General features: G+C 39.5%; 1 protein-coding gene across 1 annotated transcript in view; it reads left to right on the top strand.

The window, feature by feature from the left end:
* prdm16 (PR domain containing 16) overlaps positions 1-16,348 on the top strand; it is a 195,148-nt gene that overhangs the window by 57,208 nt on the left and 121,592 nt on the right. Inside the window, exon 2 of the mRNA XM_055049629.1 lies at positions 7,995-8,446. Coding sequence (XP_054905604.1) covers positions 7,995-8,446 — 452 coding nt within the window. The remainder of the gene's footprint in view (positions 1-7,994; positions 8,447-16,348) is intronic.

The raw sequence follows: 16,348 nt of genomic DNA, 5'->3' as shown, positions 1-16,348 counted from the left end.
TCATCCAGTCTTGCGCAAATCCATCGTGAACACATAAAAACGACATGTTTCACTGAAACATATCATTAGAACAACCTTTGCTCGAAAACGAATCCCTACATCATCCGGAGACGTTTTTACACCCCTAAAATTACAGTTGTACAGTCTTTGCTGTGATTGATAGACACGAACAAAGTTATAGTGCAGTTGTATATTTTAGAGATCATTTGTGAAAATTAAATGACAGAATATATTTCTACTGTTGAACAGTTTTGCGTCACTTTTATGTGATTACCCTTACAAGACAATTAGTGATCAGATAAGTTATTTCACTTTCGACACTTAAGCGAAAGTATTCGTGGGATCCATTTCTTTCTGTTACGTTAACATACTCTCTATAATTCTTCTTCCTACATCGTATTTCTTGTCATCCATGCACTTATCGTCATCTTCTGTTCACGTTTCCTTCACTTCCTTAACATCCTGACTCACTGTCTTTTCATTTAATCTAATTCTTTCCTTTACCCACAAATTCACAGTACTCCGTGACCCACCAAGTCATCTCACTCTTTCTCTTTCTTTCCTCCCCCACTGCCATCCTCCTTCCTCGGTCTCGTGCTGGTCTACCCAGGCAAAGCCAACACTTTTGTCAGGGTGATTAATAGCATGCCCGATTGTCGTTAATTTGCTGGCTAATGACTAGAGGGAGCAGGCGAGAGGAGAGAAGAAGAGAAGAAGCAAGGCATGGAGTACAATAGACGGATGTGGTGAACGCTGCTTCCAGTTACACTTTCTCACAGAAATGCTGCGATTCATATATGCACACATAATAGTGATATGGCTATTATGGGGGGGTGAAGGCTGATGGATAGTTTCTGTTGTTTTTACATTATTTGGATAAGCATCAGTACAGACTGAAAACAGCAAAGCAGAGATTCTGAAAATTTTCAAGATAATTTTGTTGGCTCTGATTAGACTCTTGATCATCGATCAAAATCAAGTCAATTTGACAGTTTGAGATGTGGTGAATAAAACTATGTATAAAACTGTACTAAGCCATACTGAGGTTTTAATACTCAAATGATAAAATAATTTTTATCTCTTACACCTATTTACAGATCGTTTGCCAAAGTCTTTTTCACATTTTGTCTTTTGAAATCACAAGCTTTATGTTATTTTTTCTGGTATTTTATTTGCTAGGTGAAGAGAAAATACTTGTGAAGTCCAAAAATGATAATTAATTTTTAAAAGAGAAAAATGTGGTAGAATGGTGATGTTTTTTTTTTTTCTTAAGCAAAGTCAAAGACAAGTTAGCTGATCGAAGCTGATATATATTACCTTATTTTATGTTTCTTTTATTTTATCTTTTTCTTCTTTTCAGACTTGGAATGAAGTCAAATATAAGTCCCCCTGCTTGAAAGTTATGTTCAGTTTATCACATAAAATCCCCATAAAACCTACTGAAGTTTTGAATTTAAAAGAAAAAGAAAGTTAAAGGGCTATGAATATTTTTGCTAGGCATTGCAGCTCTTTTGAAGGAAAGATGAAATGTGATAATTTACTAAAATAAAATAAAACAAAAACATATCGATCTCCCCCTTGTGATGATTCTCTTCTGTTATGATGTAATAAAATTACGCTCGTTCCCTTCCTCTCCTCCTGCATTGTTTGTCTTTTCTCATTTTCTCTCTCTGTCTTCTTTCCTCCTGAAACTCTTCCATTTTTAATCAGCTCCTTTCAACCCTGACACCCTTTTCGTCCCTCCCCCGCTTCCCCCCATGGGTGATGTTTGCAACTCAATTTGGCAAATGTAACTCAGTATTGATTATTATTAATATTTATCATGTTTGTGAACATGTTTTCCTCCAGTGCTATTAATCTGCCCTGTTAATAAATGTCTGCTGCAGCCCTGTGCCAGAATCCCTGTGGGACTATATCACCACGAAACAAACACACACACACACACACACACACACCTGCTCTCTGCTGCAGGAGGTTGCCTGCTGTCCTCTTGCTTGCCTTGAGGGTTGAACTTAGCATACACGCGACACATGCACTATATCGGAGGATGGAATAGCTCCAGGCAACTCCACGCAAATGACACGTCAATAAATCGGCCGCGATGTACTGACACCCAACACAAACAAAAATTGCATAAGCACTCAAGACTTAGCTTACAGTCACCAAGATTGTGTGTTGGGACCTGAAAAACCGATAAGATGTTGCTGAATTATTGTAATTTTCTTATTGTGTAATCATTTGAGATGAAACACATTAAAACCAGTCTTTGACTAGGCCATTCTAATATGGGTGATTATGCTTTGTGCTAAGCTCTGTCATTGAAGCTCTGCGTAGGTTTGTAGTGATGGGTGAAGATGAACCTCTGGCGCAGTGTGTGTTCTTTTTTTACCTCTGGGAATGATGCATTCAGAGTAATATTCAGTGCTAGTTTTCCTTGTCATATTGAATCTGATATGAACAAGCAGATAATGGTGTTAATGTTAATCACTGTCATCAAGTATGTTCAAGGACAGATTCAATAGCCATTCCTTGCATGGTGTATTTATCAAGAAATGTCTGTTGGTGTGTGTTGCAGCATAATTTTGTTGAGCATATTTTTCCAACAAATTCTACTTTGTGAGAACTTGCTGGTGCTTATGGGCCCCAGAGTCTGGGCCTTAGAAGAAAAAGTTGTGTTTTTGGGTTAGGCATGTACTTGTAATGGTTGGGTTGAAAGTAAATGTCAGAGTTAGGCTATAGAAACGAGGGGAAAACAAATGAAAGTCAATGCAAAGTCCTTGTGAAGACAGCCAAACATACTATGTGTGTGTATGCGTGGGAGTGGAGATGTGCTGGCTTCGAATTTTTAACAGCTAAATTTTTGTCTTTTCAAGTCAAATTAGATCACAAAAAAACATGATTTCATTACACATTTTCCTACTCACACAAGAAGTGCAGAACGTGACTCATGATAGCATGTAACACAACATAAGCACGACTACAATTAGAGCATGTCATGGCTATTGTGGAATTATTATGTAAAGCAGCTGTGCTTATGCAACTGTGGTTTCTTTCTCTCTTGCCGTCTCGCATTCTTTCTCGCTCGCCGTCTTTCTCTCACCGAGCCGAAGTCGTATCGCAGTTTTGAAGTGTTGCTTGGAAATCCTCTGTGGTGCCTTCGCTCGGAGAAAAGGCTCAGCGTTTCTCAGTCTGAGAGGCTTTCTGGTATTGCAGCTGACCGTGTTCGCCTTGCTCACTCACTGCTTCCAACCCCACGCCCTCCCCACTGGCAGCTCCTTCGCAATCCTTACATCTGTGCGTCATTTTGGCTATATGGTACCCCAGTGCCACTGTGGAAAAATTAACTATTGTACAGTTCTGGGTGTTTGAGTTGCCCTCATTTTGATTTTTACAGCTGCATCCCTCCTGGTTTATGTCATGTGAGGTGGAAGGAGGGGCAGTTCGGTTGTTGTAGAGAGAATCATCAAAGGCTTGCTTGCTAGAAGGGGAGCAGGTATCTAGTGGTCTCGTAAAACAGCAAAAGTGTGACCATATTGATGAATATAGTGGCACCAACAGCAGATTAGGGCTTGGCTTTTGCAGGCTTTGCACACATGCTTGCGCAGAGCTCCCACATCAAAATGTTTGGTCATTTATTGCTCAACCAGCTACCCATTTTTCATATCTGTCATGATCCACACACTCTCCTTCTGCCTCATTTTTTTTTGTTTTTTTTTACCAGATGATTTTTTTTTTCCTCCCCATATTTGGAGCCTGTGCTGGATTTTGCATAGTTTTGCCTTTTTTCCCTGGATACTGTCTTTTCATCAGTGGCTGGCTTTCATTTTGAATTGAACCAGATCAGTTTACGGTCAGACAAAGATACAGTCTCTCTCTGTGCATGTTGAAGAGAGAAGGAAAGTATATGTGTTTGTGTATGTGTGTGTGCATTTTATGATAGCCATCACTGGCACATACGTCCCATTTCCAAATCTCCTTTTAAAGTTATTACAGTGACGACCGTGACTCCAAAATGCCTGCTTGGATGCACCTGGTTCCAGAAATCACAAATCGTTTAATAAAGCATCATTGCGTTTGTACTTCTTCCTCTTAATTATGGTGCTTTGCAAAAGTACTGGGGTAGTACTGGCTATTTTCACTTTTAATTTTACATTGGAGCCATAAACTAAATTGTGATTTATTGCAGTTTTATGTGATAAACTAATGCAAAGTTGAGCATAATTGTGATGATGAAGGAAAATGGTGATCGTTTGCATTCCAGATTCAATCATTTAATCATCTTTCACTACAATTATTTTCATTTCTTAAAGTTAGTCTGACTAATATCTGAACATCAATTTTTAAGTTTTTGCAGTTTCTATCTGATTCTGGTATGTCGTATACAGTAATTCTTACAGTAGCAGAACATTGGTCCTCTGGGATTGGACTTCCATAATCGGATCTGAATCATTCTGTTGTCGCTCCAGTTATGTTAGAGTTCTTGTCTTGCTGGAGGATGAGCCTCTGTGGTCTTTTACAATCTTTTATAACTTCTATTCCAGAACTAAAGCTGTTTTTAGTTTCACAATCCTCCCATTTTCTGTAACCAGCTTCCCCTTCCAGGCTGAGAAAATCAGCCCTACATCATGATGCTGCCTTCACCTTTCTTCACTTCAGACACTGCATGCAGTGTTAGTTTTCTGTCACACATCATTTTTCATGTTTCAAATGTACATTTTCACTGTAAAATGAAAGCCACTTCCCCCCTAAAGGCCAGATTTATAAAGTGCATGATAAATAGTTGTCGCGTCAGCTACTTCTATCACCACAGCTGTAGATCTTCACAAGTCTTACATTAATATCATGGATCTCTTTATGAACAACCTGACAAGAATTCTTCTTTGTGCCATTTTCCTTAAAACATGCATTGATACCTACTTTGCAAGACTTCAGTTTGGTCCATATTTCATGAATGATTTACAGATCTCCGCCTCAGATTTCTTGCATGCAGTCTGTGTTGTTCCTGTACGCACGGAGGACGGCAACAATTCGGCTCAGTCTACGCGCCACAAGGCACATGTGTTTGTGTGCGTCCAGGCAGACGGCAGAAAATGACTCCAGATTTTATCTTTCAGCGTTTAAGTCTAGAACACTCTGATTAAACACAACCACAGAATAATTTGCCCGTTGTAAGGCTTTCGATTAAACCTCTGATTTTTGGTGCTGTGTCAAGTCATTTTTGCCATGGCAACGCTGATTGCATTGCTATCTACATCTCAGTTTTGTTTTTTGTTTTTGTTTTTTTTCAAATGCAGGTTATTGAAAGAAAATGATGAAAGAAGGAGTTTCATTCGCTGTTTGTATATTTCTGAAAACATTTTTACCTCGTTCGCTCTTAATGTCGCATTATGTCCTGCCCGATTTCCAGAAGACATGCAGTAACTATAAGATATCATCTTCACCATTAACACCATCTGATGGGGTGCACATGTGTTTACAGTACAGTAACAGCTCCTTCAGTTGAAAACAGATGTGTGTTTGTGTAACGGTCCGCGTCTGCATTTGTACGTTGCCCCGAGATCTCGGTTTATTGCGAGCGATGCTACAAAGCAAAGAGCGCCGCTTATGGCATGCATTTACTATTTATCAAATAAATGGGATGCCTTCATGTGGCCTGAGCCTGCCTCTCAGGCAGAGCAGAGTAGTTTTCCACTGGAATAACAGCCGCTCGAACAAGCAGACCATTGTAGCCGCAGCCAGCGCGGGGACCCCCAAGGTGCGAATTAATGATTGACCCCTGATGTAATCAGGATAAATAGCTCCCCGTAAAAAAAGAAGGATATGGGCCAGAGGAACGGTAAGAGAAAGAACAACATGAGGAGCCAGGGAGAGGAAGGCACTATCTGGCCTTTTTAAAAAAAAAAAAATTAAAAACCCACAGGGAGGCGAACTCAACATCTTTCTCTGGGTCTTTGGAGACTCAGAACTAACATGCAGCTTTTTATTTTTTTTAAAGCGGTTCTGTCATCACTGGATACATTCTTTACCTTTTTCTCTCTGTCTGCTTTCAGGATGCTATTATCACATCCCTACTTTTTTTTCTTGACTTGTCTGTCTTTTTGTTAAACTATAGGAAAGCGGTTCTAACCCAGAGAATAAGATTTACAACTGAATGCTTCAACAACTCAAAATATCTCCTTCTATGTTTTCTGTGCACAGATCTCATGGTGTTTAATAGATTTTTCTAAGTCTTTCTTTCTGCTTGTCAAAATGATTCTCAATGGGTCAAGTGCCAGTGACAGTTTTGGGGAGGAGGGTTTGTAGGTGAGAGAAAGTGTTTAACAACCTGAGAACACTTCTGATTGTGTAAAGGGAGAGCAGCAGATAGAGCCGAGTTGTAAAACTTTAATTGATCTGCGTAAAGTGTGGAAGCTACTGCTGGCCTGCTTGTTCCAGTGCTTAGTTGCGTGCCCCCTCTAAACTCCTCTGAAGTGGTGATTATTAACAAAAAAAAGAGTTTATTTTCCATTAAAAATTCCTGGATGACGCAAAATCAGTCATAAACGGTTGGCTTTACGGCCTCAGACTTATATGATAAGTTTCCCAGTTTTTATGCGTACATGCTGCTTAGTTTGCCAGGTGCTAAAGAGACCATAGCTCATGCTTCCAAGGTTCAGCATTTCACATTTGAAACTAATATGTCAATTTACAACTTTAACCGTTGACATGAAGAAGAAAAATCTCATATAAGAACAAACTGGACTCTCCTTTGTCTTAGATGACTGATCAGTTTGACTCGCCCACCTGTCTTTCAAATGCTCTATCTTTGTTTCTTCAACCAAAATATAAACATATAGCATAGTAAATATCTGTCCCCAGTACTACAGTTAAAATCTGAATAGCAACAGAGTTTGGAATTGACAATAAAAGGTTGAGAGCGTTGCTTGAACTATTTCTGCTGTAAGAATGAATAAGTAAGTAGGGATAGAGAATGCATAGTGGTCGATTGATTAAACATATCAGAATTTGTCTAGATAGGACAAAGGAAATGCTAGAGGTTCGTGATGGTGACTTCACTTATAATCTGGCATTTTATGCTTTTTAAAAAAATATATATTTTATTAACATGTTGGTATGGCACCAAATTACAAGGAATGCCAGCTCAAGGTACGAATGTCAACTGAATTCATAATGTCATCCAGTTCATCATGTAGTGCTCGTTGAAGAAAAACATGTCAAGGGGACAGTGGAGAGTAACCACTTCCTTTTATCAGGAAAAACATCCAGCAGAACTAGACATGATATAAGCAGCATTTAGCAGCAAGTGACTAAAAGATGAGAGAACAGATGAGAAAGTACAGAAAATGAACACTTTGATGCACTGAGCCATTATAGAACAAAAGAGTACAAATATTTAACAGATCTGTTAATAGCTTTGTATGGCAGCCTTGTTTGATTTGTCCAGAAAATTGTATATGCTGGTATAGTTTAGAACAAATAATGTCACATATCAATCACCTACATGCATTTACTTGAGCACAGTTGCAAACGTTCAGTGACTACAGCAATATTCTTAACATGCCAAGTGAACGGGGCTAGAACTTGGAGCCAAAAGTTAAGTGCATCCATGCGTACATAATGCTCATCATCATTTCCACTTTGGTGCAAGCGCAATCATTTTGTCAGTCCTTGGCTGTGACAATAATAGTAGGTGAAGAGACTAACCAAGTCAGTGATAGTCATTCATTATGTGTAAGATGAGCCCTGGCAGGACACAGTGAACATAATAAAATCAAATTGTTTCCATGAAGCAATAGCAAGCACAGGGATTCTTTGTGACTGGCAGTTTTTGACAAACACATTCAAAATCGTTTTGTTTTCTGATAACTTTAGTCCCACTTAGAGTGAACTGTGACCAAGCGTTCCAGTTTTTGTTTTCAGAAGCATGAATTGGCTGAACAACAGTTTCCCTCGAGATGTTACTAACAGACGTGTGTTTGTCTCGTTTGCCCCAGATGACAGTGAGCCAGTTGACAGCATGTACGACGCAGAAGCCGACCTCCCGGGTTTAGCAGCTGGCAGCGCCGATAGCCCAGAAGAAGACGCAGAAGACGGCATCATCAACATGTCACCTCTGCCCTCCCCGACTCCTTCGCATCAAAACAACCATCACCACCACCTGCTGCACCCACACATCTACACGTCACACCATCTCCACAACAACAACAGCAGCAGCAGCAACGACCAGGACTTCACCACACCTAAGGAGGGCTCGCCCTACGAGGCGCCCGTCTACATTCCCGATGACATTCCCATTCCCGCTGAGCTGGAGCTGCGGGAATCCTCCGTGCCCGGCGCAGGCCTAGGCATATGGGCCAAGGCTCGCATTTGTGCTGGTGAAAGGTTTGGCCTGCACAGCACAAAGCATCATGGGTCCACAGGCAAAGACAGCTCCTTTGGATGGGAGGTAGGAGCCACTATGGAGTCCATATTAATTGCTTTTTTGAATCATTTTCCTCCGTTTTTGCTCTTGCCATATGTATTCTGTGGAACAGACACAGGAAGACATTAAATGAAACAACACTGAGGATATTTGTTGACTACATAAGCAGCTCTCTATTCACATTTCCACCTATCACTGTTGGTTCTCAGCAGCATACATCTCATCATCAGTGTAGAATCTCAATGATCACTCCATTTGCATTCCCTTTATGATCTGACCTCATCCTTGATACCCGTGCGGCGAGATACTCCCACACATCTACATACGCGTAATACGCTCATCTGCAGCCGCACCGCAATGTCAGATGGAAAAATCTGTCTGATTAGTGGAGGTATCAGCTTTTATGGGCGTCGGTATGAAGCGAGCGCACTCATTTGGTCACGCCATCTGATATGGAAATGGTAGACGCGTGGTCCAGCGCGGTGGCGGTATATTGAACTATTAATTTTCATTTCAACATGACATTAGAGGATATTGAAGTTGCTTCAGTGAGCTCATTGGGGGCAGGATGGAACTCCTGTCTCTCTTTCTCACGAGCCAAATCAGGGATGAAATCTACTGGCCTGCTTCTCATTCTTACCGAGTCCATCACTGTTCACTTTTAGAAACCAGCAGACACAAATTACTATTGTGAGTGACAAAGAACCCAGACATAGATGTCCTAATCATGGCCCTTGATAGCTGTTGCTGCATGAGCATTAAACACCATCAGCTATCTTAGATTTTGCTTTGTCTTAAATGTTTTTGTGGGACTACATGCCTTTATGCAACAGTAAATGGACAGGAAGAAGAGCAGAGACAGAAGGGAGACGCAATCAATGGCACAGGGATGGGAACTGAACCGGTGACGACGGCATTAAGTACATAGTCTCTCAATCTTCCACAGACCCATGTGCTGCCCCTATTTTAGATTGTTTTTTGATTGTTGCCTGAATGTATTCCCAATATTCTACTGATGTTCAAAACTTTAAAAATGAGGCACAATCTGACATTTATTGGAATGCCTGCTGAAGATGTTTGAATGCCTTAAAATAAATTCCTCTTTTACTGCCTTACCTCACTCTCAAAATTTGTGTTGCTCTTCCTAAGTCTTGAATGGCTATAAGAAAGAAGTTTATTCAAAGAACCAATTGTTAGAAAGAACCCATATTTATCTCCCTATCATGCACTGTGAGAATTAAGATTTTATTTCCCATTACAGATTCAAATAAAATTAGAGTTTTAAACAATTTTCACACATCTTGAGCTGACAGGGTTAAAGAAAACCAAAGAGGGTGATTTTCAGTTTCAGTTCCAGTAACTTTTTTTTCACGCTTTTTACACTCTTTTCTTCCCACCAGTTTAAGCAGTATGCAGGCTATTAAAGTACACAGGCACACTCTAAGTGGCAACATGCCAGGTGCAACATTTTCCTTTTTAAAGTTCACATCATGGCTGGCCATTTGGGGTGCACAGGGCTTACTTCCAAAAGCTACACCCTCCCGTAGCTCTTATGTTTTCTCTGTTTTCTTCCTCCTTTCCATCTTTCTCCAGTCATCTGACTAATGCATATACAACTGCTACAAGTCTTTGGGTTGCAGGAAAAGGCCAAATTTTGTTTCAATGTTTCAGCAAACAAGTATGCGGGAATAAATACTTACATATTTCAGAAAAGAGAGAGTCAAATGTGGCTATTTCTTCAAGAATTCAAGACTATTACTTCACACCGCGTCTCAATCTGAGACCTTTTTAGATTAATAAATTATCTTATATTTATACTTTGAAATGCAGTAGCTTTAACGGACAGAAATATAACCCAAATTATTACACGAGTCACACACCAGTCACTCTCAGGGTGCTGTTTCTTGACAGGGTTCTCTATTTTGATCCAACTTGAGTTTGGACTCGGAGATCTCAATAAGCTGTTCCAACACAGGTGGAATTGAGTTTGGAAGCTGCTACAATGTCTTTTTCATAAAGTTTGCAGATTGTCTTCAAAGTTATGAGAAAGACTATTGATGTGTGTTTGTTCCCTTAAATTAGTAAGAATAAGAAAAATGCATTTGAGTGCTTAAAAATCTAATTCTGCTAAAATGTTTGGACTTTATGTGTTATTTTATAACAAATTGAACTTCCTATTTTCAAATTAAAATTAAAACTTGGGGTCAGTTTTGTTTAAGTTTTATTTCCTTCCAGTGTTATGCATGTGGTCTTTTCTTCCAACCTTTGAATAAAGAGAAACTGATCTGTTTTCTTTCGTAAATGATAATAGCAGTACTAACTCTGGCTAAGGTTCTGTTTTTTAAAATGTCCTGTCTGGACTGAGGCTGGAACCCTTCAGAGGCTCTCCTCTCCCAGACTCTTATCACAGACAGTCATAACAGTGGGCCTGTTGATAGTCATCAAGAGACTCCCTTAGGAGTCCCTTAAAGCCCATATTTCTTCCCTTTCACCATCAGCTCCTCTACCCATCTACTGCCTCTGCTCTTAGATAAATAGACAGACGAAGGAGTGACTTCTGAATGCTGGCTCATAACGAATGAAGGTGAGAGAAAAATAGGTGAACTGATGGCATAAAATGCATAGTTCTGTTGCAGCATTAAACATTTGAGATTAATGTTTGTGAAGTATTTTATTTTTCAGCCTTAGACAAAATTGACAAATCTGTAATGAGCAGTAATGGCATAGTCACCTTCATAAACTAACTCAATTACATTGAAAAATACAACTTACTTAACTGAACAATTAATATTAAAACTAACAGATTTAGATTACAAGTTATCTTGCTAGTTACATTCAGCAGCTGCCAAAAACAGCTGTATTAAAATAAAAATGACCACCAAGGTGAGTAAACAGTGTTTAAGGGGAGCATTTCTCTACAACTTACTGTCCGTCCAACTTCTTCCACTCTTCTCCATTTACTGGTTGTGCGTTTAAGTCCAGTTTTTGTTGTAGGGGGAGTGGAGGACGTTCTACATTTCAATTTAAATATCAATTTCATTGGACTTACTTTCTTATTTAAGAAGCTCTTACTCTTCCCAACTATCCTTCTCCATTGTGTCTTCATAATAACATTTCTCATTGTGTTCAATGGGGAGTGTGTGTGCTATATGTACTAGACAGGCTCCAGTTTATACAAGCCACTTACAATCAACGTTTGCAGTAATCCATATCGCTTTTTCAAGCTCTCTTGCCTTTAGATGAATCAAATAAGCTCAACAATATGTTGGATGCTTTGAGGCTTTCTGGAAGCCAGAGTGGAAGTGCATACTGGTGAAAAGAAAAATGGAATAATACAAAGTGAGAGTGAAAGAGTAGAACTGACAGAGAAAAAAGGAGCGAGGCAGAGAGGAAGTCGACTATTGTCTGTCCTGCGGCTTAGGGAACTGGCTAAGGTGTTAACTCTGGCTCATTTTAGCAAGACGGACAGCTCAATCTGCGAGCTGCTTTGCTGCAGGCCATGACCATTCTCTTCTGTCTCAGACGCCCTCTCTGGGCCTGCACTGAGTCATCCATTTAAAAACCATTATGCCCCCCCTTTAGCACAACATGATAGAACGTCAGGCCCCCAGTCCTCAGTGTGTGTACATTTGTGTCTCTCTGTCTCTTTCTAGCTGTGTGTGCAGGGCTGGTTACCCCTGTGGATAGGAAGGTCTTAGCAAGCCGAGAGAGGCACGACCCACAGAGAGTACAGCAAAGGGATCTAAGTGCAAGAGTGACTGCTGCTATTATCAGGCTGGTAGATTGACCTGACTTGTCTATTGATAGAGGCATGTCAACGTACAGTGGCTTGAGGTATTGTGCTCCTCATTGACTACCTTACGAGTTTCACTGTCCTGATGTTTCTTGGATACTCACAAAGCAATATATGCCACAGAAAGACATCTGTGGATATTTTAAGATTAGCTAGGCCTTCTCTTCTTGATGTGTGTCTGATTTTACCTAAGCCTGCTTTGTGAATGATACTTTGTGACCGATGGGTGTTTTTTTCCTTTTTTTTTACCACTCTCTGTCTGGCCTCATCATGAATGCCTCTCATTAGGTTTTGTACAACAATCTCACTAAATGTGAAAAGGTAAAATTATTTTCTTGGCAATTTTTCAGCTTATGTTCATAGTAAAATGCCTTAAGGGGACTTAGTTACACTGAAAAGAACAAGGGCATATCATAGAGCTTTATTTAGAGATGTCCATTGATATAGACTGTTTGTACAAGGTCACTATAGGTCATCCCGAAAACATGTATCAAAGAGTCCATGTCAGCCCTGCAGTCATGTCTGTGTGCACTTGAACACCTTGGGATGACATTGTTTCTTGGCAAACCTCTTCCACACTGTCCCCATATTCCTTCTCTGTTTACTTTTTGTGGGGTGATTTTCCATATCAGTATCATTCATTCAGTGATGTGTGGAAAGAGGGGGAAAAATGTGAGCTCTTCTGTTTGCCCAGTTGTTGACTTAATGATAGGCTAAGACGTCTGGCGAGCACTCTTATGTCGCCATGTTCCCATGTGACAAATACTTATCCATACATGGGAACATGTATCTCCTTTACTCTGCTCGGCTTTGACAGCTCTCTTTTCAAATGAATGCCATGTTACTTTTGTTAAAGTCTTTTATATATATATATATATATATATATATACATTTTGAGTGGAAAAGCCCTGGCTCACCTCAACACATATCTGTCCTGGTCCACCTCCTCGATCCTGAAGTGTTTGTTCAGCTTTTGTGTTCTAACTGAGGAAGGCAGATGGCCAAGTTCCTGTGCTGCAAGATATTTCCAATGTCTTGCATCCTCTGCAATCTGTTTATCCTCACACAAAAGTTTTCTTTTTATCTTTCTGATCCTTGACCCTTTAGTTGACTGATACCAGGCTGATGAAACAAAGATAAAAACATCGAGGCAGATCAGAGTCTTATGTTTCAACCCAACATCATTTAATTATTTAATTATATATCATTTATTGTTTGTGGTTGATCAAAGCCCACATCATACATAGTATTGACTTATGGTATCTGTGGTGGTGGTGGTGGTGGGGAGGGGGTGTTTTTCATGTAAATGGGGTCATTATTAGGTATTTTAGTAATCAGATCAAGATCCCACTCTCATGTGTTTCTACCTGAGCTGAGAGTCCTTCATCTAAAGGCAATCAGAATGAAACACAGCAGGTTTTTAAGTTGTACCCATTTATGTCTAGGTTAGCAGAAAAGAGAAAGATTCAGGTTATATTTAAAGCCCACCTTTTTTTTTTTTTTTTTACTATAGTAAAAAAAAAAATATTGTTTGGTTTGTTTTTGCTTTCTTGTACTTAAATATGTCAGATGATCAGGCAAAGATACATTGAGTAAATGCAAAATACAGTTTTCAAATATTATTTTAAATCTGGAACCCGATGCTTGGTTAAACAAAATCATCCTCATAATTCTTGTGCATCAGCGGGTCGAGTACTGCTTTCTAAAGGTTGAGAGTTTGATCCCAGGTCTTTTATGCAATATGTTGATGTGCCCTGCAAAGCATTTATCTAGGCTGTGTGTTGTGCATAGATACACATGGGTCAATGTGGATCTACTGTAAATTACTTAGAGTGGACAGCAGCAGGACTATGATGTGCTACATAAATTTACTCCACTAACCAAAAATTTATTGTAACTAACCACATTTATTGGAAAGATGGAATTCTCAAGCCACAAAAGACATGTTGGTACAGATTTAAGAACTCTGTTGGCTGAACTAGATTAAAATAATTCAGATAGTAACACATTGTCCCCCAAAATAACCAAAATCTTTCATCGGAAATGGCTTCAAAGCAATTGTTAAGGCTATGAGCTTCCACCAAACCAGTGTCGAACATACACATCTCAAAATTACTCCAAGAGCATGGAGGAATCCGGAAAAATGTCTGCAGATATTCAATTACCTGTGTTAATGTACTTTTTTGCAGCATTATAATTGCATGTTGTCTTCAGCAGATGCAAATAAATTTGACAGGTTTTTGTTTGTATACAATAAGGAAACTTTTGCTTCTTCAAAGAGTGAAGATTGTTTGAGAAGCTTGATTTTGTTTTTATGGTAATTATTGTTTGATCTTTCTAAATAACATATTTAGAAATATATTATATATTTATCATTTAAATATAGAGAAAATGGAGAACTAGACTTATGTTTGTGGTAAAACATATATTTTTTAGATGTTTTATTTATGTTAGTTTGAAAGGACTGTTCAGGGATACCAATGTATGTAGAACATTATTTTCAATGAACTCTGTAATTAATAACAAGTATGTTACAGTTTTATTTGATGACAATGGAGTTATTCCCCACTGAATAAATATCAAAGGTTGGCGTTTGCCAAACTGTTCACAGTGATTGTGCTGCTGCTGCTAAACTGCATGCATTTGTTTTAAGAATTTTAACACATCTTTATCAGGATTGCCAATACTTCTGGGGGGAGTTACATATAAAACTATTTATTAAACATGCAAAGTTGATTTGGGATATTTGCCTAGTCTCAGATGGTAATGAAAAGGACATTGAACATGTGGGTTCTAATAGCAGTATTGACCAACAATATGTGGTTTCTGTCATCATTATTTGACTTTGACAGAAACCCCAAGTTTATACACAGAGCGAAAACACCACAGAAAGTTTATAACACCGCAAGTCCCGGGTTTGGGTGCTGTAATATCTTCCATTCACATTCATTTTATGTCGGTTTTAAACATGCCATTAGCCAATTTAATCCAATTTTCCCAGCTTTCGGAGCACTCCAGTGGAACAGATTTCCTCTAATATTAAACATATGGTCGGCGTTGCTCCTGGTAACAGTGCAGCAGCGCAACGCTTTTTTATTAACCTTAAAGACAAGCCTCCTGTGTCCCTGCGAAAACCATTGTCAATTATTTTCAACGAACTCTGTAATTGATAACAAGTATGCAAGGCAGCAAATTAAATGTCAGGTTTGATTAGTATTCTGATGCCTTATCATTTGTTCATAACTCGTTACCAGCATCTGTTAATTAGTTAATAAATTAATCCATAGGGCAGATGAAAGGTGTGGGCTTTTGAGGAAGCACACTGGGCTAAAGTCATCCGTCTTTGAAGGGAGTAGAACTCAACAAATATTGTCCCAGGGATTTGGACTGTTATTGCTTGGTCACTGGTTTTAAGACCTCGGCCACTCTAGCCAAGCATTCTGAATGGAACCTCTTGTTTGCCCGAATGGCACCCCCACAGTCTCCTCTCGCATCCGTGCCACAATGCGACCCTTTATTAGCATGAGGTTTCCCTTCTGCAGACATGCTTTAAACATTAATTTAAAAACCCCTTATGTCAGGCCATCAGTCCTCTGTGGTGAAGCACAGGTAACTTGTATCCAGTCTTCCTTCAAGCCCACACTGTGTGTGTATAGTGAAACCTCATCGTCCATCATAGCCCTGATGAATAGTTCCATCACTGAGTGCCTTGAGGCAGCACCAGACAGTGACATTGCTCTCCGCTGGTGTGGAAGATGATATTTGTCAAGTCTTGTTTATACTGATTTTTCCTCTTACTGAGAAGCATCCTTTCCTTTCTCCCCCATCTGTACGTCTTCGAAAGCCAGTTACATGCACACACACGTAATTTCTTTGGATTTTAATCCTTTGTGCAACTCAACATTTTTTTAACTTAAGCATGAGGTGGGGACCTATTAAGCAGGATCCTGTGGTCGCTGCATTTGCCATTTTCTATATTCGGACACACAACATGGACCAAAAACCACATGGCTGTAGAAATGATTATTCTGTGTGAGCGGTGCAGCGAGAGGGAAGCACGACACATTGCTGTGCCTTTTAATTACATTTTATAAGGTGCAAAGAATTGTGCTTTGGCACAGACTGTGTCTTTG

Source organism: Poeciliopsis prolifica, unplaced genomic scaffold (assembly GCF_027474105.1).
Source record: "Poeciliopsis prolifica strain line A6 unplaced genomic scaffold, Auburn_PproV2 SCAFFOLD029, whole genome shotgun sequence".
In the NCBI taxonomy this organism is placed as follows: Eukaryota; Metazoa; Chordata; class Actinopteri; order Cyprinodontiformes; family Poeciliidae; genus Poeciliopsis; species Poeciliopsis prolifica.
The sequence above is the reverse complement of the archived record's forward strand: the minus strand, read 5'-3'. Positions and strand labels throughout refer to the sequence as shown.